At 42.8% G+C, this 26,241-nt stretch overlaps 1 protein-coding gene and 1 long non-coding RNA gene across 6 annotated transcripts; one reads left to right on the top strand and one right to left on the bottom strand.

The window, feature by feature from the left end:
* Nucleotides 1-723: 723 nt before the first annotated feature.
* Nucleotides 724-4,043, bottom strand: LOC132323416 (uncharacterized). 2 transcript variants are annotated; one of them, XR_009485337.1, is made up of 2 exons: nucleotides 3,852-4,043; nucleotides 724-1,463 (listed from the first exon to the last, which is right to left on the bottom strand). It is a non-coding gene; the product is annotated as an uncharacterized LOC132323416 (long non-coding RNA). The 2 variants fall into 2 exon arrangements; XR_009485338.1 differs by lacking the exon at nucleotides 3,852-4,043 and adding an exon at nucleotides 2,382-2,835.
* On the top strand, nucleotides 3,707-26,241 carry SEC22C (SEC22 homolog C, vesicle trafficking protein). 4 transcript variants are annotated; one of them, XM_059838578.1, is made up of 8 exons: nucleotides 3,707-3,807; nucleotides 7,951-8,139; nucleotides 8,582-8,791; nucleotides 11,322-11,485; nucleotides 12,840-13,022; nucleotides 20,147-20,265; nucleotides 20,855-20,920; nucleotides 22,723-26,241. In XM_059838578.1, exons 3-8 carry the CDS (start codon nucleotides 8,610-8,612, stop codon nucleotides 22,921-22,923), a joined length of 915 nt encoding a protein of 304 aa, XP_059694561.1. In that variant the 5' UTR covers nucleotides 3,707-3,807; nucleotides 7,951-8,139; nucleotides 8,582-8,609; the 3' UTR covers nucleotides 22,924-26,241. The 4 variants fall into 4 exon arrangements, with proteins under 4 accessions (XP_059694561.1, XP_059694579.1, XP_059694571.1 ...); XM_059838596.1 differs by having other exon boundaries at nucleotides 3,732-3,807; nucleotides 7,951-8,002; XM_059838588.1 differs by lacking the exon at nucleotides 3,707-3,807 and adding an exon at nucleotides 4,409-6,535 and having other exon boundaries at nucleotides 7,951-8,002.

Below are 26,241 nucleotides of genomic sequence, written 5' to 3' on the forward strand. Positions count from 1 at the left end.
GTGGTGAAGACATTTGAGCTCTAACAAGCCATCATGTCTATTTTAACACAACCACCAAATGCCAGCTTGGATTCATCCAGAGAGCTGTCAAGGGTTTTGCATGTCAGTGTGTTCTCTTCTAGTTTATTTAAAATTTTAGGGAAAGTTCCAGTATTTGACATGCTCTGTTCTTTCCCAGTTATGGCTAGGACCATTAACTCTTAAAAAAACCCCAAAGGCAAGCAATCTAATAAAGCATTCTTTTGTTCTGAGGCTGGCAGGATAATTCAAACACGAGGTCAGTCAAAAAATCACATTTTCCTGAGTGCCCTGGGGAGCTGAGTAGATGAGTGCCCTGCCTCTTTCTAACCCCCAAGCCATGGCAAGAAGTGAATTTGCATTTAATACAGCCTAAAACCCATTCAGTGAAACAACTGCAAGGTATTTTCACAGCAAGGCCCTGCTCATGATGGCTGGCATTTCCCCTGCTCCCTGAGGATTTAGGGAATAATGCCTGAGTTTGTGTGACCCCCTTTGGCTGGGCTGCCTGACCCTGCATGTGGCATTTCTAAAGTGTGCTGACCCCACTCCATAGCACCCTGAGGAAGGAAACCTTTAAAAATATATTCCTATTTTATATGCATAAACCATGCAGCCATTTCAGAATGTACTCTGGGTTTGGTTGTTTTGTGGGTTTTTTGTTTGTTTGTAGTGCTTAACACAGATTCTCCCAACACTCCAGTATTCAGTGGTGCAGCTTTATTTTTATGCCTTTTGCCCCAAATACTCAGTCCATGCTTTTCTCTACAGTTTTTTCTTTTGACATAAGGATTTTCTGCTTAAAAATGGAAGCAAAGATTGGCTTCAAATTCCCTGGCAAAGCTTCTCATATGGAATACAGATTGTGTCAGCTTCTCTGGCTCAAGCCTGTCTGCATGTAAACTTGTTTTCTTTGGAACTTCAGTGGTGCTCTGTGCCTCATTGTTCACATTCTTACAGCTGGGGTTGTGGCAAGGGAAAAATCAGCTTTTTGTTTCTCTCCTGTGCCACTGGGTAGATCATTGCTGATGTGTAGATGAAAATATTTTTTTTTCATTATGAATATTTGGACTCAGCAATCAAACTGAAAGTGTTCAAAGTCAGGTTGGACAGGGCTTGGAGCAACCTGGGCTAGTGGAATGTGTTCAAAGCAGCAACCCTCAGCAGGGATGGTCAGACTGTGAAGCAAGGCAGGCCTGCAGCAGTGGGATGTGGAAGCTGTCAGAGGAACAGCAGAACACCAGTGGCTATTCACTGCACGTGGTGCTGAGCAGGGCTGCTATTGCTTAGAGACAGCAACAACTCAGATAACAGCTCCACATCATGGCTTTTGAGTTCAGAGCTCCCTTGTTCAGCAATGATTTATTGTTTACTCTTTTTATTCTGCTGGTTTTTCAGATGAATGTCCTGTGAGAGCACTTTGTGTTGTGGTACTGCTGCAACACCTGCAATGCGAAACACAGAACGATGTCAGAGGATGGTTTGGGTTTGGGAAGATTATTAAAGATATCCAGTCTCATCCCTGTTGGAACCCTGGTTACTGAGAATTTTCAACTTTCTGTGCTGACAGGCACTGACCCCCAAGAGAACACTGCATTGACCTAAAGCTGTAAAGAACACTTCCACAATTGAATGATAAAACTGAGATTATAAGTGTATAGTTTGAAATGTGTAATATCACATAGTAGAAAACTTAAAGTTTAAGGTTTTAGAATATAGTAATATATATAAAGCAAGATGAAAGTTTTAGGACCGAGACTAATCCTTCTTCTCTACCTTCTTCATAGGTTTAGGTGGTATTGTGTAATTAGATAAAATTCCACATTACAAGCAGTAGTAGTTGTTAGGTTAAAAGTAAAAGTAATCTAAATGTCATTTCTTAATTAGACAGTTTATCCTTAAAAAAACGAGATAAGACTCCACTTTTAGTTTGTTAGAGTGAAGTACTATAGAACTCACAGTCTGTGAGACTGTGATATAGATAGAAACGAATAAACATCTAAATCCAAACAAAAAAATACCATCTCGGGTATTTAAACCCAACCCTGTGCCCATCCCTATTCCCACACCACATCCTCATCTCTATCCCCGTCTCCAACCTCATCCCCATCCCTACACCCTGTCCCCATTCCCACTCTCATCCCTAACCCCATCCCCATCCTCATTTCTGATAGGGAAGATGTGAGCTGATGTCTTTACAAACAATTCCAGGGGGAGGGAATGGCTGTTAACGGCATTGAGATGGGGCTTAATGTCTCTACCAACTTCAGCCGCGGGTTTGTTACAGAGCCCGGGCAGTTTGACTCCTGAAGCAGCCAAATGGGGCCGCACAACCTGAGTTTCTAAACTTTGGGGTAAATAACCTGTTCCAGGGGGGATGTGTGGCAGGCGGTTCGGGAAGGCTGCACCTTCTTGGTACCTCGGCCAGAGGGGGAAGGCAGAGGGCACCGAGTGGCGGAGTTTGGGATAAAGGAGGCTGCACCCTCCGGAACCGAGAGAGAGAGAGAAAACCCCACCGGGATGTGCCCCAGGGGCCTCTCTCCCTTTACTGAATGAAGCTGCAGGATCCTCTGCCTCCTGTATGGCCACTGCCTTTTCCCAGCGGGGTTCCCCTACACGCCATCGCCATCCCGAGGCACCCCCAGCCCCGTTCTCAGCTCGGTCCCCAGTCCCGTTCCCAGCCCAGTTCCTCTCCCTGGTCCCAGCTCGCTCCCCACGTTCCCAGCCCGCTCTTCAGCCCCGTTCCCCAGTCCCGTTCCCATCCCGCTCTCCCGGTTCCCATCCCGCTCTCCCGTTCCCAATGCCGGTTCCCATCCCGCTCTCCTGTTCTCAGCCCCGTTCCCACTCCCGGTTCCCATCCCGCTCTCCGGTCCCAATCCCGGTTCCCATCCCGCTCTCCCGTTCCCAATGCCGGTTCCCATCCCGCTCTCCTGTTCCCAGCCCCGTTCCCACTCCCGGTTCCCATCCCGCTCTCCGGTCCCAATCCCGGTTCCCATCCCGCTCTCCCGTTCCCAATCCCGGTTCCCATCCCACTCTCCCAGTCCCAGCCCCGTTCCCAGCCCGCTCTCCCGTTCCCACTCCCGGTTCCCATCCCGCTCTCCCGTTCCCACTCCCGGTTCCCATCCCGCTCTCCCGTTCCCACTCCCGGTTCCCATCCCGCTCTCCCGGTTCCCATCCCGCTCTCCCGTTCCCAATCCCGGTTCCCATCCCGCTCTCCTGTTCTCAGCCCCGTTCCCACTCCCGGTTCCCATCCCGCTCTCCGGTCCCAATCCCGGTTCCCATCCCGCTCTCCCGTTCCCAATGCCGGTTCCCATCCCGCTCTCCTGTTCCCAGCCCCGTTCCCACTCCCGGTTCCCATCCCGCTCTCCGGTCCCAATCCCGGTTCCCATCCCGCTCTCCCGTTCCCAATCCCGGTTCCCATCCCACTCTCCCAGTCCCAGCCCCGTTCCCAGCCCGCTCTCCCGTTCCCACTCCCGGTTCCCATCCCGCTCTCCCGTTCCCACTCCCGGTTCCCATCCCGCTCTCCCGTTCCCACTCCCGGTTCCCATCCCGCTCTCCCGGTTCCCATCCCGCTCTCCCGTTCCCAATCCCGGTTCCCATCCCGCTCTCCCGGTTCCCATCCCGCTCTCCCGTTCCCAATCCCGGTTCCCATCCCGCTCTCCCGGTCCTCCCGGCGCTGTCCCGGCGCTCCCCGCGCGGCCGCTCCCGCCGCTCCTCGCTGGTGAGGCGGGCGGGGCCGGCGCCGGGCGGAGCGGGGGCCGAGGCCGCGGGGCCGCCGGGGGACGGGAGGTGAGCTGCGGTGGAGGGTCCCGGCTGGGCAGGGGGACACCCACCCTGCTCCGGAGGGTCCCGGCTGGGCAGGGGGACACCGACCCTGCTCCTCATCCTCTTCCTGTGTCCCTGTCCCCGGGGCGGGGCGGTCCGGGATGTGTGGGGGGAGCGAACTGGGAGGGACCGGCGTGAATCTGGAGTGTGGGGGTGTCTGGAGGGATTGGGGTGCTTGGGAAGGCGATGAGGGGAGTTTGGGGATGTGGTGGGGAGCGAGGGGATGTGTGTGTTGGGATATAGGATATAGGATTTGGGGGTTCCTTGGGGTGCCTGAAGGGTAGAGGAGGAGGAGCCGTGGGTTGGGGATGGTTTGGGATGAGCAGGGATAACGTGAGCGTTTGGGGATGGGGTAAGGTTTTGGGGTGTCTGCGTGCTCGGGGGATGTGTGGAAGGCCTTGTCAGCACAAGGCAGAGCCCCGGGTGGGGGCATGGGTGTGTCTGCTTTCGAGGTGCCCGGGTTTATTGAAGAGTGTGGGAAGGGGGTTCTTCTGGGGATTTTAGGATGCTTAATGCGGGGGAGGAGAGGTGTGAGTGGGGTGTAGTTCTGTATAATGTGAGTAGAACAGGATGGAGGTGGGATGGGTCCTTAGGTGGGCTCCTGAAGGGACAGGGATGAGCTGCTGGGCTTGGGGAAGCGTCAGGATTGAGGAGAATGGGGTGGGTGGATATTTGGGAACAGGTGAATGTGGTGTTTCTGAGAGATGAAGGTGGGGCAGAGCCTCAGAGCGTCACAGAGTTGTTGCAGTGTGGTTTGGAGGATTGTCTGTTGGAATAGTGGGATTGATGTGGGAGCTGGATGCTGGGGTTTGTGTGTGCTTCATTTCTGGTAATCCACAGGAGTGTGTGCAGACAGATTTGTGATGGTAAGGGCTTTTTCCACATGTTTCCCCTTGGGGATAAGAGTAAGCCTGTAGGATTTATAGGAGCCTAAAAGCTCTGGATATGCACAAATCCTGTGTTACATTTTGAGATAGCAGCGTGTTTTCAAATTGCTTTTATTCACTGCTCAGTCTGGAAGGTGGGTCTGGGGTGTCTGTAGCTGCTCAGCACTGCTGGGGGCTTGGAGGCAGCTCAGCTGGGAAGGATCAGGTGGATACTGGTGCAATATTAGAAAATGAGAAATTTAACACTGGTCTGGATTTGTTTTTTTATATATCTGAGAAGAAGATAAACTCCACTTTGTGATCCCTCAGGGAGGTGATAAATCTCCCTCATGAACCACATCCTTGTTGGGTGAGACCCAAAGCAGCACTGGAGCTGCAGCTCAGGTTTTGTGTTTGATGAGTCAACCTGAATCTCTTTCATGTTCATCCCACCTGTAGCTGTCCAGGACTCCCTCTGGAGATTACCTGCCTGAGGAAGGATGCTTTAGGGCAGTAGTTGTGGTCAAATATCAAGTTGTCATGTGTCCAAAAAATTTCACATTCTGCTTCAGGGCCATGGGAACATCCACTAAAGCTTTTGGCTCTTCCTTCAGCAGGAAGGTTAGAGCTGGACAAAGCAGATAGGGTTGAAGCTGGACACCTCCAGAGAGCAGGGAAATGTGTCTGAACAGGGAAAGAATACTTGAGAGAAATCCTGGTCACATATTTTGGGAGCAGTGTGCCACTCTTGGAATGAAACCTGCTGTTGCTGGTGAGATAATTTCCGAAAGAACCAGGTTTTTGATACAATCTCCTTTATGAACCCTGCACTACTTTGCATTTGCTCTCACAGCCTTTTGAGCAGATTGTTTTCTAAGTCCAGGCAATCAGGCAGGAGTTTGTTGAGCATTTGGGGAAGTGTGGCCTGGTGAGTTGGGTGTAATCTTCTTACCCAGAGGAGCTTGTGTAACACACAGTAAAGTGCGGGAGGTCTGATTGAGGCTGCCCAATAATCCCTGCTCAGCCAGGGGAGAGTTGGCTGCTCCCTGGGAAGTGAGGGAAGGGGGAATTGTGCTCCAGGTCACTTAGATACATTGAGGAATGGTTTATTCTAATATTGGGGGTGTTAATGTGAGTCTTGCACGAGGCAGTTGTACTCTGAAGCATTGTTGGATGTACAGGTGCTTCAAGAAATGAAAAAAAAACAACTTTGTTCCTTTCAGTCCTGAAGTATAACCTGTTCTTCTGAAATAATTGCTTGAAATACTTCCCAAGGTTCTGCTTTGTGCCAGATGCTGCCATGATGTTATCACTTGTGAACTCTGCAAGATTTGAATGCAGAGCCTTGAGTTCATTGTCCAAGTTCAGAGCCAAGGTCAAAGAGCTGCCACGTCCTGGCAGTGGCAGATCTTTGGGCTGCTGATGGTGAGCAAACAGAGAGACTGCAGGAGGAAAGGGCAGCCAGGATGACACAGTGACAGCACTGAGCCACCTGCCTACAGGCACACCTTGATCAGCTGTGACACTTTGTGCTTGGGCACAGGTGACGTGGCAGAACTGGCTTGCAAGTAGTTAAAATTCCAAGGGCATTGCCATTGGTGGCTGTCACTTGCCAAAACCACACAGCTCTGAACATCTTCTGATGGGAGAGCAGCAAGGGCTGTGCCAAAGGGAAACCCAACACCTCTTTTTCTGAGGAAGGAGAGTGGATTCCTTTCTCCAGTGAAGTCTGGTATTTAATTTGGAAGTTTTCCTGGATCTTTCTTTCCCAGACCAAAGGATCCCTCTGACGGGCAGCTGGCAGCATTAGGCACTGCAGCAGGAAGGTTTGTACATCTTGGAAAGTTGGAAAATTCTCTGTGTGCAGTTGGTTAACTGTAGGTGATGTTATCCTTGGTGATTAATAAAAAATCTGGATATTTAAATTTAAACTCTTGCTGTTCAGGGCGTAGGGAGCTGAGTAATTTCATGGGCTGGGTAGGTTTTAGAAAATGTCTTTGATTTCTCAGTTTGGTGCTTTTTCATTGTCCTGATCATCTTCTGGTTGTTTTGGAGTTATTTTGGAGCTAAACTTTGCAACATTACCAACCCTTCACTCTAAAACTGCAATTCTGAGGAGCAAGTTGGCTGTGTTAAAGTTAATATTTCTGTTAAAGTTCATATTTTTTGAGTTTGTTTCACTTTCATGTGAAAATTGTCTACACTGTTTTATCCATGCTTATGGGCACACTGAAGATTGATGGGATGTTTCAAACTGATTTATAACAATCATGATTATCGTTGAAATTTTTTGATGTGTGTTGGAGTTTGTGAGCTTAGTTTGCTTTCACAACTTAAATGACAGCTGGAAGAGAACTGTCAGAGGGATTGTGGAAAAAAAATCACATCAAATTCTTTAATCTCTGTTTAAAAAGTTCAAGATAACACTTCTCAAGAGATGTCTGATCTTCTGTAGTTTTAATCTGCTTTTCTAAGGAAACAAGTTTTGTGCCATTGTGCTTTCTGCTAATTCCTCTGATAATTATCCTCTGATAATTGCAGTTGCTTTAACGTGCTGGCACCTTGGACAGAGGGATGATTCCCACAATTTCTGTGGGAATGGTTCCTGTGGGGTAGAAATGGGACCCTCTTAGTGCTGCCTGTGGCAAGAACTCAGCCCTTATCAGACATCAGGAGAGTTTGTGGTGCCTGAATTAGAGATGGTTTTGCTCTCTGGACTTCTCAGACAAGAAAAGCTCGTCCTGAAGAGCCACATTTCAAAGACACTTTGAGCATCCTAATGAATTGTGTCATACAGGGCTGGTCAAAGCAGTTGTTTTCTCTATCAAAAGTTTGAGTTCACAAAGTATTTTTTCCCTTCTTTTTATTTCCCCAATGCTTTATTTATGTAGTTTGCCTGAAGCCAAGTAAATGCCTTTGGTTTTCCTTTTTTCCCTTTTTTTGATTCCTTGAGTTGTTTTTGATAATCCCTTAAAATCTGCTGATTTAGAGCTGCTCTTTTACTGATATAACTGTAAAAAATTATGATTGGGGCATCATAAATATTTTGCATGTCATTTCACAGCATCTTTGAGTCTAGAAATGACTCTGTTGGATAAGAAAATGAGTTGTTTGTTTTCCATCAGGCAGATCACTTCCTAGGATTTATTTTCCCACTGCACAGGAGATGTGATGGTAAATACAGGTAATTAATGAAGTTTTTAAACTAATTTTTAATCAGTTCTTTCTGAATCTCTTTCAGAGATGATATGAAGTGCTCTTAATCCTCTGACACCGTGCCCTGGATCCTCATGGTATGTCTGAAGGACACATCTCTGCATGTTCTGAATATGCCAGGTGAAGCCCAAGAATAACTTTCCACAGGAGTTTGTGACCTCTTAAAGAGGAAGAAGTCAAGAGAGGGCAACTTTTATTCTATATTTAGCCCTAGGTGAGTCTGTAAAAAGAACCTGATGGGCTCTAGCCTAAAATTTATTTTTGGATTTGTGTGTTACACTAGAAAATAGAGAAGTGCCATGCTCAGGCAGCTTTTTGGAGCCTCAGTGGAGATGCAGCACATCAGTGGGATGTGGGATCAACACAGCAGCTTCCACAAACACCTGGGAGAGCTTTACTCAGCCTCTCTGAGGCTTTGAGCAAAGCAGGAGGGGAAACAGGAATATTTTTCAGATAGATAATTGTCCTATAAAATCCCCTGCCTCATCTTTTAATCTGAGAGGCAAGAATTGGGCACAGCCATGAGTTTTGAGAGCAGTTTGGTTTCCTTGCAGTGGCAGAGGTGTCACCAGAGGTGCTGTTCAGTTCCAGTGGTGAATTCACTCTCATCCTGCCTGGCATTTCAGAATGAACTGACTCAAACCTTTCATTTCCAGGTTGTCCTCATGAATACTCCCGTGGAGAATGTCCATGATCTTCTTTGCCTGTGTGGTGAGGGTGAGGGATGGGCTTCCCCTCTCAGCCTCCACAGATTTCCATCTCAACCAGGACTTTCTGGAGTGCAGGAAGAGGCTGAAGGCTCTGTCCTCCATCCTGGCACGGTACCCCAGTCGGGGCACGGCCAAAGGACGTAACCTCAGCATCCAGTGAGTCCCTGCTCTGCTCTGCTGGGCCTTTTTGGCTTTCATTTTTGAAATATTGCTCTTGGGGCTTAGAATTGTATTGAAATAATGCTATGGCTGTGGTCTGCAGTGCCTGATTCCAGCCTGAAATTCCACACTGCTTGTGTAGGATGGGAACTCCAATGACTTTGAAGCTTATTCCTCAGTTCCTGCTCAATGTAGTAAGCATGTGCTTAGTTATATATTTATATATATATTTATATGTTCATATGTTGTATTTTGTATTTTAATTTTTATAAATACACTTACATTACTGTTATTTGTTTTATACTGTATTATGTTTAGACAGATTTCATTTTACACTTACATTTATACATATAAATACACAAATATTAATACATATTTACATATACATACACAAACAATAATTATTCATATTTAGTTATATATTGTAAATACATACACAATATTTATATGTATTTAGTTGTATATTTCATATACATACACAATATTTATACATATTTAGTTACATATTTTATATACACACAGAGTATATATATTTAGTTATATACTTTATATATACAAAATACTTTTGCACATTTAGTTATATATTTTATATACATACACAATATTTACACACATTTAGTTATATATTTTATATATAAACACAATACTTACGCACATTTAGTTATATATATATACACAATATTTATACATATTTAGTTACATATTTTATATACATACACAATATTTATATGTATTTAGTGATATAGTTTATATACATACACAATATTTATACACATTCAGTTACATATTTTATACACATACACAGTATATATATGTATATATAGTTATCTATTTTATATATATACACAATACTTATGCACATTTAGTTTTATATTTCATATACATACACAATATTTATACACATTTAGTTATACATTTTATATACATACACAATATTTTTATGTATTTAGTTATATGGTTTATATACATAATATTTATACATATTTAGTTACATATTTTATATACATCCACAGTATATATATATTTAGTTATATATGTTATATATATACACAATACTTATGCACATTTAGTTATATATTTATCAACACCTACACAATATTTATATACATTTAGTTAGAGATTTATGTTTCTTATTTATATATATTTTGCTCATGTTAATTTTAATTTTGGGTAGCAAAAATGGGCAGTGCTTGTTACTCTTAGCAGTTGGAGAATCATGGATTTCTACCCTTTAAGAAGGCACCAAGTACCTTGGAATGATTTAGTTTAGGAGAAGAAATTTATTAAAGAAATTACAGAGAAAGAAATGAAGAAATTTGTTTAAAGAATTTTAGCTTGTGGTTGCATTTCTGGTGAGCAAATGGAAGAGACCTTTAAGTGACCCTAAACTAAAACAAAGCATCCCTGTTTGTGGGGAGTAAAAATACACGAATTTCCAGCAGAGATTTTAATCTCAATTCCTTTTCTCTCAAAGCCAACTTGTGCCCTTTGATGCCAGCAAGTGCTGCAGCTTTTAATCTGCTGTGGTCTGTGCAGCAGCTCAGCCTGGCTCTGGAATGAGAGCAGTGCAATTGGATCTGTGGCAAAAAGGCCATAAATTATGGACAACTTGGAAAAGGTGCTTTTAGGCAGGCATGGTGTTGATCCCAGCTGGGAGCTGGGAGCAGCAGGAATTTGGGGAAGCTCCCCAGTGGAACTGGGCTGGCAGAGCCAAGCAAAACTGTAAATCCCAACTCCACAGTACAGGAAATAAATAAAAATGAGGTGAAATAGAAACCGTGAGTGGGAAATGAAGTTGGGGTAAAATATAGGAACAGGAGAAAGGAGACAAATTGTTCAGTTTCAAAACTTGGGTGTTAAACTGATTTCCTGCTGACAAATGGCTGGGCTGCAAGGGAAGATGTCCCTGAGAAACCTCCTGGAAGGATTGGGCCATCTGCAGGTGGAAACTTTTACATAAATATGGATTCAGTGTTAGAGGAGCCCCTCTTAGAGTAGAATTTTCATTGTGATATAGCAGGAATTCTTTGAAAATCTTGGGTTGTGCAAATTAGCAAGTATTTCTTGCTTTTAATATGATGTTACCATCAAGGGAAGGAAGGAATCCATCTGCTTCCTGGGAACAAACTTCCTTGCTTTTATTTTTTTTCTGCATTTTCTTTCAAAATTGGTTTTCTGACCACCTTGGTTTTTATTCAGGTGATTTAAAGCCAGCCTGGGAAAAGAATGTCCTCGAGTTGTACTGATGTACCAATTTAATACAGTCTGGGTTGTGCTCTTCACTGTGCTCAGCCATCCTGGATGAGTTAAGAATAAATAATTGTGTAAGAAAAAATAGATCTACAGGAATTGCAGGACTTTGACAACAACAAAAATCCCTTTTTTTTTTTTTTTTGCAGTCTGCTCTCTCAGCTCTGTCTGTACATTTTGTTCTGACAGAAAACACAGCTTCATCCTCACGTTCAGCAGGACTTTCACCTTTTTATGTTGATGTGATTTTTTTTTTTTTTTTAATTTTCTATTTCAGTTTCCTTTCTTCTGGGGATATTGCCTGCATGGCAATCTGTTCCAGCAGCTACTCAACCATCATGGCCTTCTGCTTCCTGGAAGAGCTTCGCTGGGAATTTGCTGCTTCCTACAACACAAGGAGTATCAATTCAGCTTCCAGACCATATGCTTTTATTGAATTTGGTTTGTAACTTTCTTCTCTAATAGTAAAAATCCTCTCTCTGCCAAATTGATGGTGTTAAACAACAACTCCTGGCTAAAGGCTGATGATGAAAGTGACTCTGGGTGTGCCTTTGCCTGCATGTGGAGGAGGAGATCTTAATGCCTTAAACTACTGAAGTGTTTGGTTTGGAGTTCCTGAGTGTTCATCTGTTATGAACAAAATGCTGTGGTGATTGATGAACAGGCAGAGAAAAAAAAAGAAATTGATATCTCAGACACTTTTGAACTTAATTAAAAAAATCTGACAAGTGTGGACAGATGAGTACAGGAAAAAAGGGAGACAGAATAGATTATTATGGGCAGCTTTATTTCTGGCATGACTTGGAGTCAGAATACTTCAGAACCATGCCCAGAGGTTCTTTTTTAGCCTGAAATAATTGGTTTTCCTGCCAAGTAGCAGCTGCTCTGCTGAACCTCACACCTTTGAAAGACACAATTCCCTTGCAGTGAGAAAGCTTTCTGGGAAAGGATAATATCCTGCAGTGAGTTTGCACACTTCAGTCCAGATTTCAGTAACAGTGTTAAACTCAGGCTTAAAAACTTGAGAAATCCATTAGGAAAGCTTCTTTTAGAGCCATCTTGGATTTTGGGTGGATTCCCTGCAGGGCACATTACAGCCAGGATGTAATTTTATATTGAGATCCACATTACTCTCTTTTTTTTCTTTTTTTTTTTTAACTTGGGAATTTCTAGCCACTTTTAATTGCATAAAGGTTATTTTTTAAAGAAAAAATACTTTTCTAAAATAATTTTTACTATTTATGAAGTTACTGAGTGCCTCATATTGCTGTGTGGTTATTTATTTATTTATTTATTTATTTAATCATCTCCATTCCTGTGTTTGGATCTAAGATGGGCTTGATGCTCAAGATTTTAATATTTTGTTAGGCAGTTACAGATCATTTTTATTATTTTTTTAGAGTAGATTTTAGAAGAAATCCTTTCCTGTAAGGGTGGGGAGGGTTCTCAGAGAAGCTGTGGCTGTCCCTGGATCCCTGGAAGTGTCCAAGGCCAGGTGTGATGGGTCTTGGAGCAGCCTGGGATAGTGGGAGGTGTCCCTGCCCATGGCAGGGAGTGGCACTGGATGATTTGAAGGTCTCCTCCATCCCAAACCTTTCTGTGCTATAAAATACCTAAAAGAAGTATTTTTGTTCCTTAAGCAGCAATGGAATTTTTTGAAATGAAATGAAGAAATTAAAACAATCAAATCGCCACGGTACGATAAAATATCACCACAATTAGGGTTTTAACAACACTAAGGATTAATTAACCAGCCTTTCAGAGGTGACTTGAGCAGCTTTTCCTGCTGTTTCAGATAACACCATTCAGAAGGTGAAACACCATTTCAACAGCAGCCGTGGCTCCAGGGCCAGGGGCAGCTGGGAGAGGGTGGAGGAGGAGCTGAAGCTGCAGCCCCCAGTGCAGCTGCAGCTGGAGGCCACGGAGCTGCTGAACGGGCTGAGCAATGGAGGGCATGCAGGAGGCCATGTGGAGGTTGGTAAGTTACTTCTCCACCAGGTGACAGGAGAGTTCCTCACCCTCACCCTACGCTTTGTTGCCAGGTGGCATGCTGGTGGATGTGAAAAACACATTCACTCTTTGTTCTGGTTTGGAAGCAAAACCAGTGAGAGGCTTCAAGTCAGAAATACAATTTATTAGGAAAAGGGAAAAAAAACCCCAACAAAATACATGCAATAATACAAAAGAAAAGCCATTGACAGAGTTAGAGCACAACCTGACACCCTGTTGGTCAGGTGTTGGGAGCAGTCCAGTTGGAATGGTGGCTGCAGCCCTCCTGCAGTGTCAGGGGTGGTTCTGTTGGAGCAGGGATCCTGTAGAAGGGTGGAGTCTTTCTTTGAAGATGCAGTGGAAAAGGCAGCTGTTCCTCTGGGAGTCCAGTGGAAAGGCTGCTCTGGTGTCCCAAAAACTGAGATTATATCCAGGTAGGAATGCTTGGCTCCTCCCTCTGGGTGGAGCATCTCCCAGTGGGATGCTGGAATTTTTATCAGCCATGCAGGGACATTCAATGGCCCATTAACAGCAGATGTCTCCCCAGAGGGAGGATTGGTTTGTGGAAGACATAAAGAAAACTGCCTGATGAACAGAAGATAACTGCCCCACCTCTAACAGATGGCAAATGGAATACATTCTGCCTTGCAGTCTAGGACACTCTCCTGTGAAAATGTAAAAAGGTTAATGGAGACAAGGACAATAGTGCAAGGGTTATTATGGCTGGGTGCATCTTTGCACTGAGCCAAGAGCACCCTGTTATCTTCAGGGCTACCCCTTAAATACCTTTTAATTACATCAGTTCTTTGCATATTCATAGACCCTTATGCATAGTAAACTTTTCCCCAAACTAGTTCACATGTTCCAAAAATTGTTCAGCCTGGCTCCTCCTTGGTTCCACCTTTTTAGAGCATGCACATTCCTTGGTTGTGGTTTTAGTCCTTTTTTATCACCTCCAGTTTTTGGGGTTTGGCCCACTCTGCATTCAGAGGGCGAGTGCTGGTGGTTGGCAGATGTGTCCAGGTGTGCTCATCCTGTGTGCACTGGGTGTTACCCCATCCCAGCAGGCATTTTAACACAAGCACACTTACATCAGCTGTTTCACTGAGCTTAATTAACAACAGAAATAAAAACTATATGACAAAGTTACTTTAACATGATACTTATAGAATCTAGTTTAATATTTACAAAAAGCCAATATTATGATATTTATCTATAACACATATCAGCTATTTTCACTACTATGTCTGAGCTTAATTAACAACAGAAATAAAAACTATATGGCAAAGTTACTTTAACATTACACATATAAAATCTAGTTTAATATTTGCAAAAAGCCAATATTGTGATATTTATCTGTAACACATATCAGCTATTTCACTAGTCTGTCTAAGCTTAATTAACAACAGAAATAAAAACTATATCTATAACAAAGTTGCTTTAGCATGTCACATATAAAATCTATTTTAATATTTGCAAAAAGCCAATATTACAATATGTATCTGTAACAGTAGAAGTGCTGCAACCTCCCTCAAAGCATCTCCTTCAGAAGCTGCTCTGAGTAAGGCCACAAGAGCCATTTCAAGTACATGCACACACACACACCACACATAGCTCAGGGGAAGAAGGACAGGAAGGGTCTTTGTGTGATGTGTTCCAGGAAAGGTTTATGGCATCCACCATGCCAAAGGAATCAGGGACAGAGGCAAAACCATGTGGTCTGCACAGGCTTAAGTATGGGGTCAGTGACTGGAGGTGACCAAGGGCAGCAAGCTGCAGGGGGGATGAGGATGAACAGTTGGGGTGGGCAGGGTCAACTGGCCAATGGGGGAATTTAAATAAAATCATGATAATTCAGAGGGAGGGGGTTTACATTTTCCATTTCAGGGGAGGCTCCTGCCTTCCTTAGCAGGCACCTGTCTGTTCAAAATTAGAGATTTCTAATGTAGGTTGGCAGCAGTGCTGCAGAGCACCATGGGGGAAGTCCTCTCTTTCAGCCTAGGTGGGGAAAACTCCATCGTAGATCTTTCCAGGGCAAAGCTTGGATTATTACTTTCCTTCAACTCCCCTGTTTTTTCCTACTGTGAAGACTTCCCCAGTGGATTTTTGTAGATACTTGAATAAACAGGGAAACATGAGTAAAATGATAAAAACAACAATTACAACCCACAAAATCTGTTTGGCAAAAGATGAAACCCATCTTGTCAACCCCATTGTCTGAAAAGTTCTTTGTTGTAATAATCTGAGTTCTTCTCAGCTTTTAAGTCCTTTACTTGCTCCTTCAGCTTCTGGATGTGGATAGATGTTGAGAGTGAAGAAAGGTTGAAGCAGCACATCTTTTCAAAGTCCTGGCAGTTATGTCCATGGGCAAGCAGTGAGAAGTCTTTTGCTGCTTGGTTTTATAGTGTTACATGCTTGGTGTTATTGGCATTTGTTAGCAGCTCACTCAGTGCCTGGAACATGGCAGTGGTTTGCTTACTTAGCACTTTTAATTTTCTTAGCATTTTTTAAGTTTTTCCAGCAGCACCCTCAGGGGCCAATACTGAGGCTGCTATTTTCTTTTTTCTACCTCAAGAGTCAGTTTTGTTTTGGCAGTTAGATTTAAATTGATGGGCAAATTTGCTGTGCTTAATTTTTTGGTCATGAATTATGGCCCACAGCACATGGCAGAAAAACACATGGGGGTTCCTTGTGTACCAAGAAATGTTTGTTTACACTGTGTGTGTGAAACCAAAAAAGGTTTTTTCCATCATAGTAAACAACATATGGGCTTTACATTGCAGCAGGTATGCAACAGAGCTTTGGAGACTGCTGTGGAGTCTTTTTCCAGCCTTACAGCTTCCTCTCTGTATGGAAAATACAGGCTGGGCTTGGTATTTTCCATGTGGAATTCTCTTCTCTTCAGATCCTTGTTTGTTCAAATTTCTAAAGAAGTTCCACTGATTCATTCATTGCTGGTTGCAAACTCATAATGAAAGATCTGTAATTACAGTCTGAGTTTCTTCAGCTTTGAGGGAAAAGGAGATGAGAAAAATATGAGCTGAGGGTAACCTCTTGTTCCCACATTGTCTGGCTTGAGGTGTTCTCCCCTCTTTGCTTTTTCTTTTTACCTTATTTTTTTATTTAAATTTAATCCATTTGACTAAAATTCTGAAAGAGGCTTTGTGTATCTGTATAAACACAGAGGCTTGTCAGGGTTTTTTTAAATAACAAAACCTGATGTTTTACCTGCTTTTGAAGCACCAACCTCTAATTCTTTATTATAAAAATGGTTGTGTTTCAGCTGCACAGTCAAGGTCCTGCCTACCTCCCCCACAAATGAAATCAGAGAATTATTTAGGTTGGAGAAAACCTTGCAGATCATTGAGTCCTACCAGAAACCAAACCCTGCCAAGTGCACCACTAAGCCATTCTCTATTTTAATCCTGTTAGCACGGTGGTTTAAATGCAGCTGGAGTGCCATGAGTGTATATTTCCTTTTTTTTGTTGTTGTTCTTGGCTTATGAAACACTAATAAAATTAAGTTTCAGTGGCTCAATCTTATTGTTTCTGATAGATGAGCTGGAATCTAATTTGACATAGGTATTTTAAATTAGAGTATGGAAGGGCACTGGCCAGGAGGAATTAAAAATAGAATGGAAGCACTTTATTTGCCAGTCAGATTTGTGAGTGCTCCTCAGAGCTGTGTTTGAAGGTTAAATCTTTTCATGTTATGACAGGGCTTAGAAATTCTTTGCACTTTTTCTTTAAATTTTGAACAGCTTCAGTGCCAGTAAATATTTGTGATCTACTCTGTGTCCACAGATCAGAAATATATTTTCACTTCCCTCTTATTCCTAATTGCTTTCCTTTACTTTCCATCTGGCTTTTTATTTCTGGCTGTTCTCTCTGGTCTAACCCAAATACTCTCACAGATTGTTCTGCCTTTATTTTAAGGCTCATGTTTATGATCATCTGTTTGCCTCTACTGGAGTCAGCTTTCCTGGCTTGTGTCTCTCTCCTCTCATCATCCCCTCCCAGCTGAATCCCACTTTGCTGCTCTAAGTTTAGCTGTGTGCACAGTGTTTGTTCCATATTAATGTTATTTATACCGTGGCTCTGCTCTACAAGAGGCTGTTTGAAATGCTGTGGCTGCAGGAGAGCAGGATTGAATTGTGCCTGCACTCCCTGGTGCAGATTGATTGATCCAGGGATGATCCAAACATCCCTTCCTCACATGGCTGGAGCTGCTGCTGGCCTCTTTGGGGCTGGCTGAGCTCATCCTCTGGCTCTTCAGTTTGCTGTGAAAAGGGCCAGAGAAGTCAGGGCAGCTTTGTCCTTGTTAGTATTCTTGAGAACAAGAGGTTTTTTTCCCCTTGTTACTTCCATTCTTTCTGCTGTTTGTTCTTTCCTTGTGTGAACTAAACCCTTCCCTTGCACCCTTGATCAGCCCCCCCCAGCCCTGGCTGCTGCTCAGAGCCTCCCTGGTGTCAGTGTGGGCACAGCTGCTGCTGCTCAGAGGGCATGGGGCTGGGTGCAGGGCACAGGGGGGCTCTCTGTGGCCAGGGAGGGTTTGCACATCACAGCTGCCTCTGGGAAGCAGCAGAACAACTTGTGCCACTGCTCTTGGGAGCCAGCTGGTGAATCCTGCAGCTCCCCTTGGGGAGTGTTCTTCATCTTCCACAGGCACACAGGGAGTCCTTCAGAGGCCTTTTCAGGGGCTGCCTTTGAAGCTGTCTCACTCTTTGCCTTTTGTGTGCTTGTGTTTCAGTGGAGGCTGTTGGAGTGATTTCATTTCTCACTCCTGGTGCTCTTTCTGCAGAGCTCTGAGTGAGTGACTCAGTGTCCAGCCTTGTGCTGTGCCTGCAGGAGGCAGATCCAAGCTGCTGCACACTCTGGTGTCTCCCTCCAGTGAAATGGCCACAGGCCTCTGCCAGAAAATCCTTCATGGGCAGAGGTTTCAATTTCTTCACTGTGTGAGGGTGTTTGCAGTTATTCTGCACATGTTCAAACCTGCTGGTGCATCACCCACAGCTCCCAGATGTTTCTGTGTGGATCTTGTGCTCTGAAGTGCAAAACTTCTGTGCTTGAGGAGGCAGAGCCATGTGAAGCCTAATTAGTGTTTGTTTGTGCTTGTGCAGAGTGGTGCTGTCTTGGACTGAGTGTTTGTACTCTTCTTTTCTCTTATTTAATGTAATAGACCATTCCAGTATGAAATTCTCTTTTTAAAAATATGACTGACTTCACCCAAGGAAGTGAAATAATTTTCCCTTAGCAGGACCCATCTCACTTCTCTGCAATTTCAGTTTGTGAGTTAAACCTCAGAATTTAACAGCACAAATAAATCTGCAGCAAACCCTTTCAAGCCCAGTTTTCACAGATTCTGAACCCTGAGCAACTGGATGTTTTAATCTCCCCTGCATCTGTGACAGCAATTCTTTTTATCCTCCTGGACTAAAAAAAAAAAAGTAACTTTTACATAATATTTCATGCTGCAGAAGCAATATCTTGAGACCTACATTGTTCTTCCCTAGGGACTGGGACCTCTTGACACGTGTGGTTTGCAGATTCTGCTCAATGGGTGACATTTGTATTTGATAATTATAATTTGTTTGAGAGACATTTATGCCTATGAAGTAAACCTTAAAAATTTGAGGAACTGTCTTTATTAGGAAATATCTGTGGGGGAGTTACACATATATATAGCTGCAACATTATTTAATTAATCAAAAGTAGGAAGTAGGAGTAGCAGGAAAAAAATAGAAGGAACCTGAATTCTGGGGTCAGGGAATGAATAAAGATGCTGCTACAAGTGCTTTGTAAATGTCACTGTGTAGCAAAAGAAAAGCCAAATTACCTTTGAGTGACAGAGTTACACCATGCTGTCTGTAACACCCCATAATGCTCCCTGAAGTGACACACATCAAACTGAGCTGATCCAGTTCCTTTGGAGCTGAAATGATGGGTGTGTGAGTGCATGCCAGACAAATTAATTACAGAGACACAGATGAAAGGTGCTTTACATCCCTATATTAATTTGGCACCAGAGTCTTTTACATCCATCTATAAAAATCTAGCTTGAAGGAGTAGGCAGGAGTGTTTTCCTCTCTGAAATCATGTGGTGGCTGTTGTGGTGATTCATCTGTCACTCAGAGGAAGCCAGAGGTGCAGTTTATCTGTAATGGTCAGATAAATAGATAAATAGTCAGAGCAACAGGATCTGGGTACACCTGGGCACAGGGAGGAGATGGTTTCTTTGAGGGCTCATTCATTCTCTCCTGTGTCTTGGGTGCAGGAGAACATCTGCATTTGATCTCTGAACTGCAAATTATCACTTTTTATGAAACTAACAGTGTCCCTGTGGTGATCCAAGGGCAGGGATGAAATGTAGGTGAGGATCAAGGTGTGGAATCTGTTGTTGAACAAGTGCAGGAAAACTGGAGGTGTGCTCTTGGCCAAGCCTGAATTAAAGGCAGCACCTTCCAAAGCTAAACACACATTTATGGTAATTACTTTGACCTTAATTAGGGATGTATCAATGAGATTATCATGCAGAAGTGCTGTTCAGCAGTGTGGGTGTTAAGTAGTAGCAGAGAAGGTGAGAAAGGAAGGAGGCAGATAATTCACTACCTGTGAAATGGGGGCAGCCTGAGCCCTCAAGTGGGATAAAATGTTTAATTACTGGTTAAGGAGGACATGAATTGCTGCCTTGCTGTGGTGGGTGGCTGAAATCTAAGCCCTTCCCCAGACCTTTGGGTGGTGAAGGCCTCTGGCTTTTCTCCTGACCTGAGGAGTGCTGAGCATCCTCATCTGCTGGAACAAAGAATTATCTATTTGAACCATAGTAGAAGACATTGATGCCAAATAGGTCAAGAAAAATCTGTTGCTGACCTGTTTAAAAATACTCCAGAGCTCTTGATGATTTCTGGATGTGTGAAGAACTGAATAGTGCAATACAACAAAAAAAAAAAAAAAAAAAGGGGGGGGGGTTTCTGTTCATAATCAATCTTCCCTGGAGCAAGCATGGAAGGTTTTGAAAGTGTTTAAAACCACACAAGGTAATTGTGGGGTTTTCTATTAAAAGATTGAAAGTAATAGTGCAAACTTTCACTAATGCCTGCTTTTCATTTCAAGTCCCTGCTTACAGAATGCAGCCTGTGACCCCCCTGGGGATTCTGTCACTCGTTCTGAACATCATGTGTGGAGCTCTGAACCTCATCCGAGGAGTTCACCTGGCAGAATATTCCTTTCAGGTAAGCCTGAGTGCTCCCAGACCTGAGAATGAGTGAAGGGCAGAGAGTTTTTGGGTACCAGGTACAAGGGTGGCTGTTCTGCCCCTCAGCTGAGCACACATCTCTGCACAAGAAGTGTTTTGTTTCTGCAGGGAATGTACAGTTGGTTACTCACCTGCTACACCTTGTGAATTTTGATGTACATCACAATATTCTGCATTTTATTCTGTTCTATACATGTTTAATTTTTGAGAAATATTTTATTCTTACCAGGCTGCCTGGATTTTTTTTTCTCCATTCTTGCATTTTATTTTAGATCCTTTTCTGTATTTTTTTAATAAACATGAGACTGTAAACAACTTTAAAAAAGGGAGGAAAAAAGTGTCCTGGTTGTATCCTGACACAGTTTTATTTAGCAGGAACTGTCACATAAGCCTCAGTTTTGGTGTCTTATCCAATGATATTGATCTTGGTGTTTGACACTGTTACAGTCAATCAGCATAAACTGGGATGAGAGGTTCTTGACTATATTTATAATGTTCTCAAATATCAAGCAGCACTTGCTAAAAGCTGTCCCTGACGTCGTTGTCACTTCTTTTAATCCCAACAGGAGGACCATGAAGGAATTGGAAATGTGATAGCTTTTTTTCTACCTTTTCTAGCCTGTGTTTTTCAGGTATGTTAACTGCAAATAAAATTTTTTGCTGATTATTTTGCTGTTGCAATTCACAAGACAGAGCCATTTCCAGCCAAGCAGAAGTTTTTAATATCCTACCCAGGTGATTCCACTGAGTTATTCCAGTGAAGTGGCACAAAAGCAGTTCAAGGCACATTTTGACCCTTGGAAAATTGCATTTGCAGGCTTTTTCATTGCTTCCAGGTTCTGACAAGTCAGAGGGGGCTGGGTGTGATGGATAAATGCCATCCTAAAGATGGTTTATTCCCAAAGGGATGGACACATCTTCCTGTCAGTGTCAGACTTAGTGATGGGCTTTTGCAGCACAGCCACCTTGAGGACTGAGCAAATATTGGACAGCAGCATTATTGAAAATGGTGTAATTTACATGAAAAATCCTGAATGGATTTTACACATTGAATCCTAGTGGGTCCTTAATGGGATTTTTCCATATTTTCCATATTGTCTGTATTTTCAGTTTTTTCCATAATGGGGTTATTTCCTCTGACCTTACACAGAAGAGTTTGAATGAGGAAAATACAACATGTTCCAAATTGTTTTTTCTTGAAAGGTTCCTTGAATTTCTAAAAAATCCCACAACCTTTAACTTGAGAGCAATATATGCTGGAAAATCTTCAACTTCTAGCCTGGCATTGCAGAAAGGTGCTGCAGTTTTGTTTTTAGGAATAACTGATGCCTACAGTGTATTCATTGCCCTTGCTGCTTTTAGATCATAGTTTGGGGACCACTATCTGCAGTGTTTGGTGGATTTATGGCATTATTTGTTGTTTTATGATACAATTTAGTGTCTTACACCTTTGCTCATGGCAGAGCTTTGGGGTGAATAGATGAATTTAGATCTAATAGATTTATTTTGGTCTAATAGATGGATTTAGATCTAATAGATTTATTTTGATCTAATAAGTTTATTTTGATCTAATAGATGAATTTAGATTTAATAGATATATCTTGATCTAATAGATATATCTTGATCTAATGGATATGTCTTGATCTAATAGATATATCTTGATCTAATAGATGAATTTAGATCTAATAGATGGATTTAGATCTAATAGATTTATTTTGATCTAATAGGTTTATTTTGATCTAATAGATGAATTTAGATTTAATAGATTTATCTTGATCTAATAGATATATCTTGATCTAATGGATATGTCTTGATCTAATAGATATATCTTGATCTAATAGATGGATTTAGATCTAATAGATTTATTTTGATCTAATAGGTTTATTTTGATCTAATAGATGAATTTAGATTTAATAGATATATCTTGATCTAATAGATATATCTTGATCTAATGGATATATCTTGATCTAATAGATGAATTTAGATCTAATAGAAGAATTTAGATCTAATAAATTAATTTAGATTTAAGTACTTGATGCAAGTTGTTTTTCACAAAGGAAGGCTCTGTGCTGCCTCTTTCCCTGTGAGTACCTGAAGCCAGGAAGTTGAATAAAGGAGAATTCTCTCTTCTCCTTTTGATTTATAGCAGCTTCTCCCCAAAAGCTGTGCACACCCTGCACTGCTTTCCACGTGCTGACCTCTGCCTGTGGCATCAGCACAGTTGGAAATTGTGACCTGAGCTGACAAAGGCTGCCTGTCACTGCCTGAGGGGAAGAAGTGACTCCTCTGTCAGCACTGGGAGCTTTTCATGTTCTCCTGTGAGGGTTTAGCCCTTCACATGCTCAGTGGATGGGTGCCAGGCAGCAGTTGCCAGCTGGATCCCTGGTTTTGTGCAGAGTTCAGTGCTAACTCTCCCTCTCTGCTCCTTTTGCAGTGTTACCTGTACCTCTTCTACAGCTCAGCCAGGAAGGTGAAGACATTTGTGCTCCTTTTCTGTGTCTGTTCATGCAACATCTACTTGTATGGATTGAGGAACCTCTGGCAAATCTCCTTCCACATAGGAGTGGCTTCTCTTTCCTCTTACCAGATCCTGACAAGGCAGCTCCTGGAGAAGCAGCCTGACTGTGGTGTATGAAAAAAAAAAAAAAAAACAACAAATTTAGGGTTTGCTACTCTGTTTTTACAACTCCTTTTTTTGTATTCACCTGGCCAGAAATAGCTCAGAGTGTTTTTTAACCATCCATGGCAATGGTTATTGCAAGGAGAACAGCTCCAAGCAACCTGGGCTAAGTAGGATCCTGTAATCATGTCCTGCACACTGCAAGGGGTGCAGCTGTGTTTCACATGGTGCATGGTGGAGCTTGTCAGGTGTCACCACAGATGGAAGTTCTTACCATCAGCAGGCTTTTCCTCCTTGGCTGCCACCATCCAGACAGCATTTTGCCATTTGTCTCACTGGCTCTGTGACAGCTTGGCAGGTCAGTCTTGCCCTGCTGCTGCAAATACTCCAGTTGTGTAGTAAAACAAGGGTAAAGTGATGGGTAACATTTCTGTCTCTAGATTGTCTTGGTAAATGTGAGGAAAGGGGTTGTCTGCTATAATTAGGTGAGTGCAGAATCAGTGGGAAAAATGCTGAGGGTGAGTTTCAGGGTCATTCTTCTAGGTTTGGAAGGACAGGGAAAGGCTGTGGCTCTTTTATAAACCATAAAGTCTATAAATATCTCCTTGGCTGAACAGCACATTCAGTTTAGTGTGTGCTCATGGGTTAATTGCAAATATGCTTGGGGCAGCAGAAAATAATCCCAGGGGGTGTAAGTGATCTGTCAGCTCTTGTGGCCTTTGTTTCCCTGGCTAAGGTCACTTTTTGGATAAGGGCAATTCCATGTTTGCTTGGCCTCTTGGGTAATAAATCTTCCAAACCTATTTATGACAGGCCACTGACTCCTTCACCTTTTTTTAATAAAATGAAGAGCTGGTGGGTAGAAAGCCATTTCCAGGAATGGAAAGCAAGAGCAGGTTCTCTTTGTTCTGTAAAACACCTGTGGTTAATGGTGGTGAATTCTTACACTCAGATTGAGTTTCTGGGTGTGCACTTGGAACTGGGGACTGGAATTCCCAACCTCTGCTGCACTGGCTCTTCTGCTCTCTCATGGATCCAGGTGCACAGGGGCATTTTAGGGCATAGATGAATAATTTAGGCTGGCTGTTAAAAAAATGCATAGCAGTTTGATGCAGCTGTCCTTGAGGGCTTGTAGAGATTCAGACTGTAGGTATGTTATTGTGGAATTATGGTCCTAAAATTTCCTTTTATTTTTTTTTTTTTCCTTTCTGATCATCCCCATTTCTTTCACCAAAGATTTCTTTTTCCTCTCACAGAGTCTCTACCTCTGGTTGCAAAGAGATTAACATGCAGCAGAGTTGTCTTTTTTTTTTTTGCAAGAACACTTGACAAAATTACTTGCTTTTATCTCAGTGAGTTTTCCTGGAATCTCAGGATGCAAACACAAAGATCAGACCACAAATTTGTGGTTGCTGAACTTTGGAAGCACTTCTGGATGCAGCTGACTGCAGCAGCAGCATCCATGGGCAGCTCATTCCAACCTGGACAGTTTCTAGGACATCAGGGGACTTAGTGCCAGAGCTTTTCCCAGGAGGAAGGTGTAGAGATTTCTTTTTCACTGCTCTTACTGGAACAGCAACGTGATAAAAACCTCCAAAGTGTGAGGAATAGTCTGGTAGGAATGATGGAGGAATATTTCAGCCAGGCATTTAAGGACACAGCTCGAGCTGTGTGCCATGAGGGAAAGGTTTTCTGTTCTAAGGGAGGGGATTAAATTGGTTTGTCTGTCATTGTCCCAGTTTTCTGTCAGGCTGCAAGTGGAGAAATGAAGCCACAATTCAAGCACTGTCCCTGAGACACCAAGATGACCCCACAGATGTGAGGGGTTTTGTGCTGCTCTTAATTTTCATACTGTTCACTCCCAGTTTTCCCTGGTAAATTACTTCTGGAGACTGCAGGGAACTCAGCCACTCAGAGTTTGGATTACAAGTTTAAAAAAAAAAAAATCTGCAAAAAGAGCACCCCAAATATCTGACACTAGAAATTTAACAGTTTAAGGATATTTGATCTGGTGACTGGTGGTGTTTTCCAGGAGCATCAATTGATATCAACCCCCTGGATTCCTGTGGGGAAAGGATGAAGCATTTTATACAGACAGACAAATCTTCATGAAAAGGACTTCAGGACAGGAGCCAGCTCCCTGCTCCTGCCTTTTTATCCTCACTCTGGCTAAAGAGTCCAGAAGAGCTTTTCCTGTTTCTCCTGGGCTTGGCTGAAGCCAGCCCACACAGAGCATTTCCAGAGGGCATTCCTCAGAGCTGACTGGAAAAGTTGTAACATTCCTGCTGCTTCCCCAGCATCCAGCTGCTCTGTCCTGAAACAAATCCATCCCTGAGCCAGGGGATGGCAGCCACAGCTCTGCAGAGGAGTGCTACAACAGGGGGTCTGGATAATTGTGCAATTAGCAGAGTGGAGAAAGGTTAATTTCAGCTTTTTTTGAATTGGTTCTCCTAAAAACGTTTCAGTAAAATCAAACCAAATCAGTTGTTCAGTTCTGCCTTTGCCTAAACTTGTATTTTTTTGCTTTGTGGATTTTTGGGGAATGTGGCTGAATCTTCAGGTGTTTTCTACCCAATGACAGAGCTCTGTTTTGGGGTTGGTCTTAATCCCTTTGCAACCTTTTATTTTCCTGAAATAGGTGTAAACCATATTAAGGAATCTTCATGGATTAGTCTGTGTGCACTTCATAGGTTTGGTTGGGGTTCCAGGATGAGGCAGAGCACCCAAAATTTGATCTATTTTTATTTTTAATTTGGTATTTATCCCATGTCCACACAGTGTTTATACAGTTAAACATTTTCTCTTGGCAAAACAGCACCAGGAACAGAATAGTTTACATTGATCTCAGTGCTTTAAGATTTGATAAAAAAGAATGACTTGCAGTTTGAGAACACAAAATCTGACTCATAATGTGGCATTTTTCCTGTACTGAATCAAATCCCCAAAGAGAAATCCATCCCTTTTTTCAGCTTTAAACTGGTTAATGTGGTTTGAATTGCATCTTCTTCATTCTGTCACTTTGCAAGGGAAGTCTTTTGGAAACTCTTCTCCCCCAGCAGCTCAACACAAGCAAATTGGCAAAGAATAAACTTCAGAATAATTTCCAGGTTTGCTTAGTCAGTGCTTAGTCACTTTATGAAGCTGGTAATTCTCTGGGTTTTTTTTTTTTTTTCCTTTTTCCCAAAGACCTGTTGAGTTTGTAGAAGGTGGGCTGGTACCTTTTTAGACATTTTTGCACTGTATTAATAATTGAACCTGTGTAAATGTGTATAAAATCATTTTGCATGTATATGTATATATGTACATATATCTAATAAATGGCTTCTTTTGTAA

Source organism: Haemorhous mexicanus, chromosome 1, assembly GCF_027477595.1.
Source record: "Haemorhous mexicanus isolate bHaeMex1 chromosome 1, bHaeMex1.pri, whole genome shotgun sequence".
NCBI classification, from domain to species: domain Eukaryota; kingdom Metazoa; phylum Chordata; class Aves; order Passeriformes; family Fringillidae; genus Haemorhous; species Haemorhous mexicanus.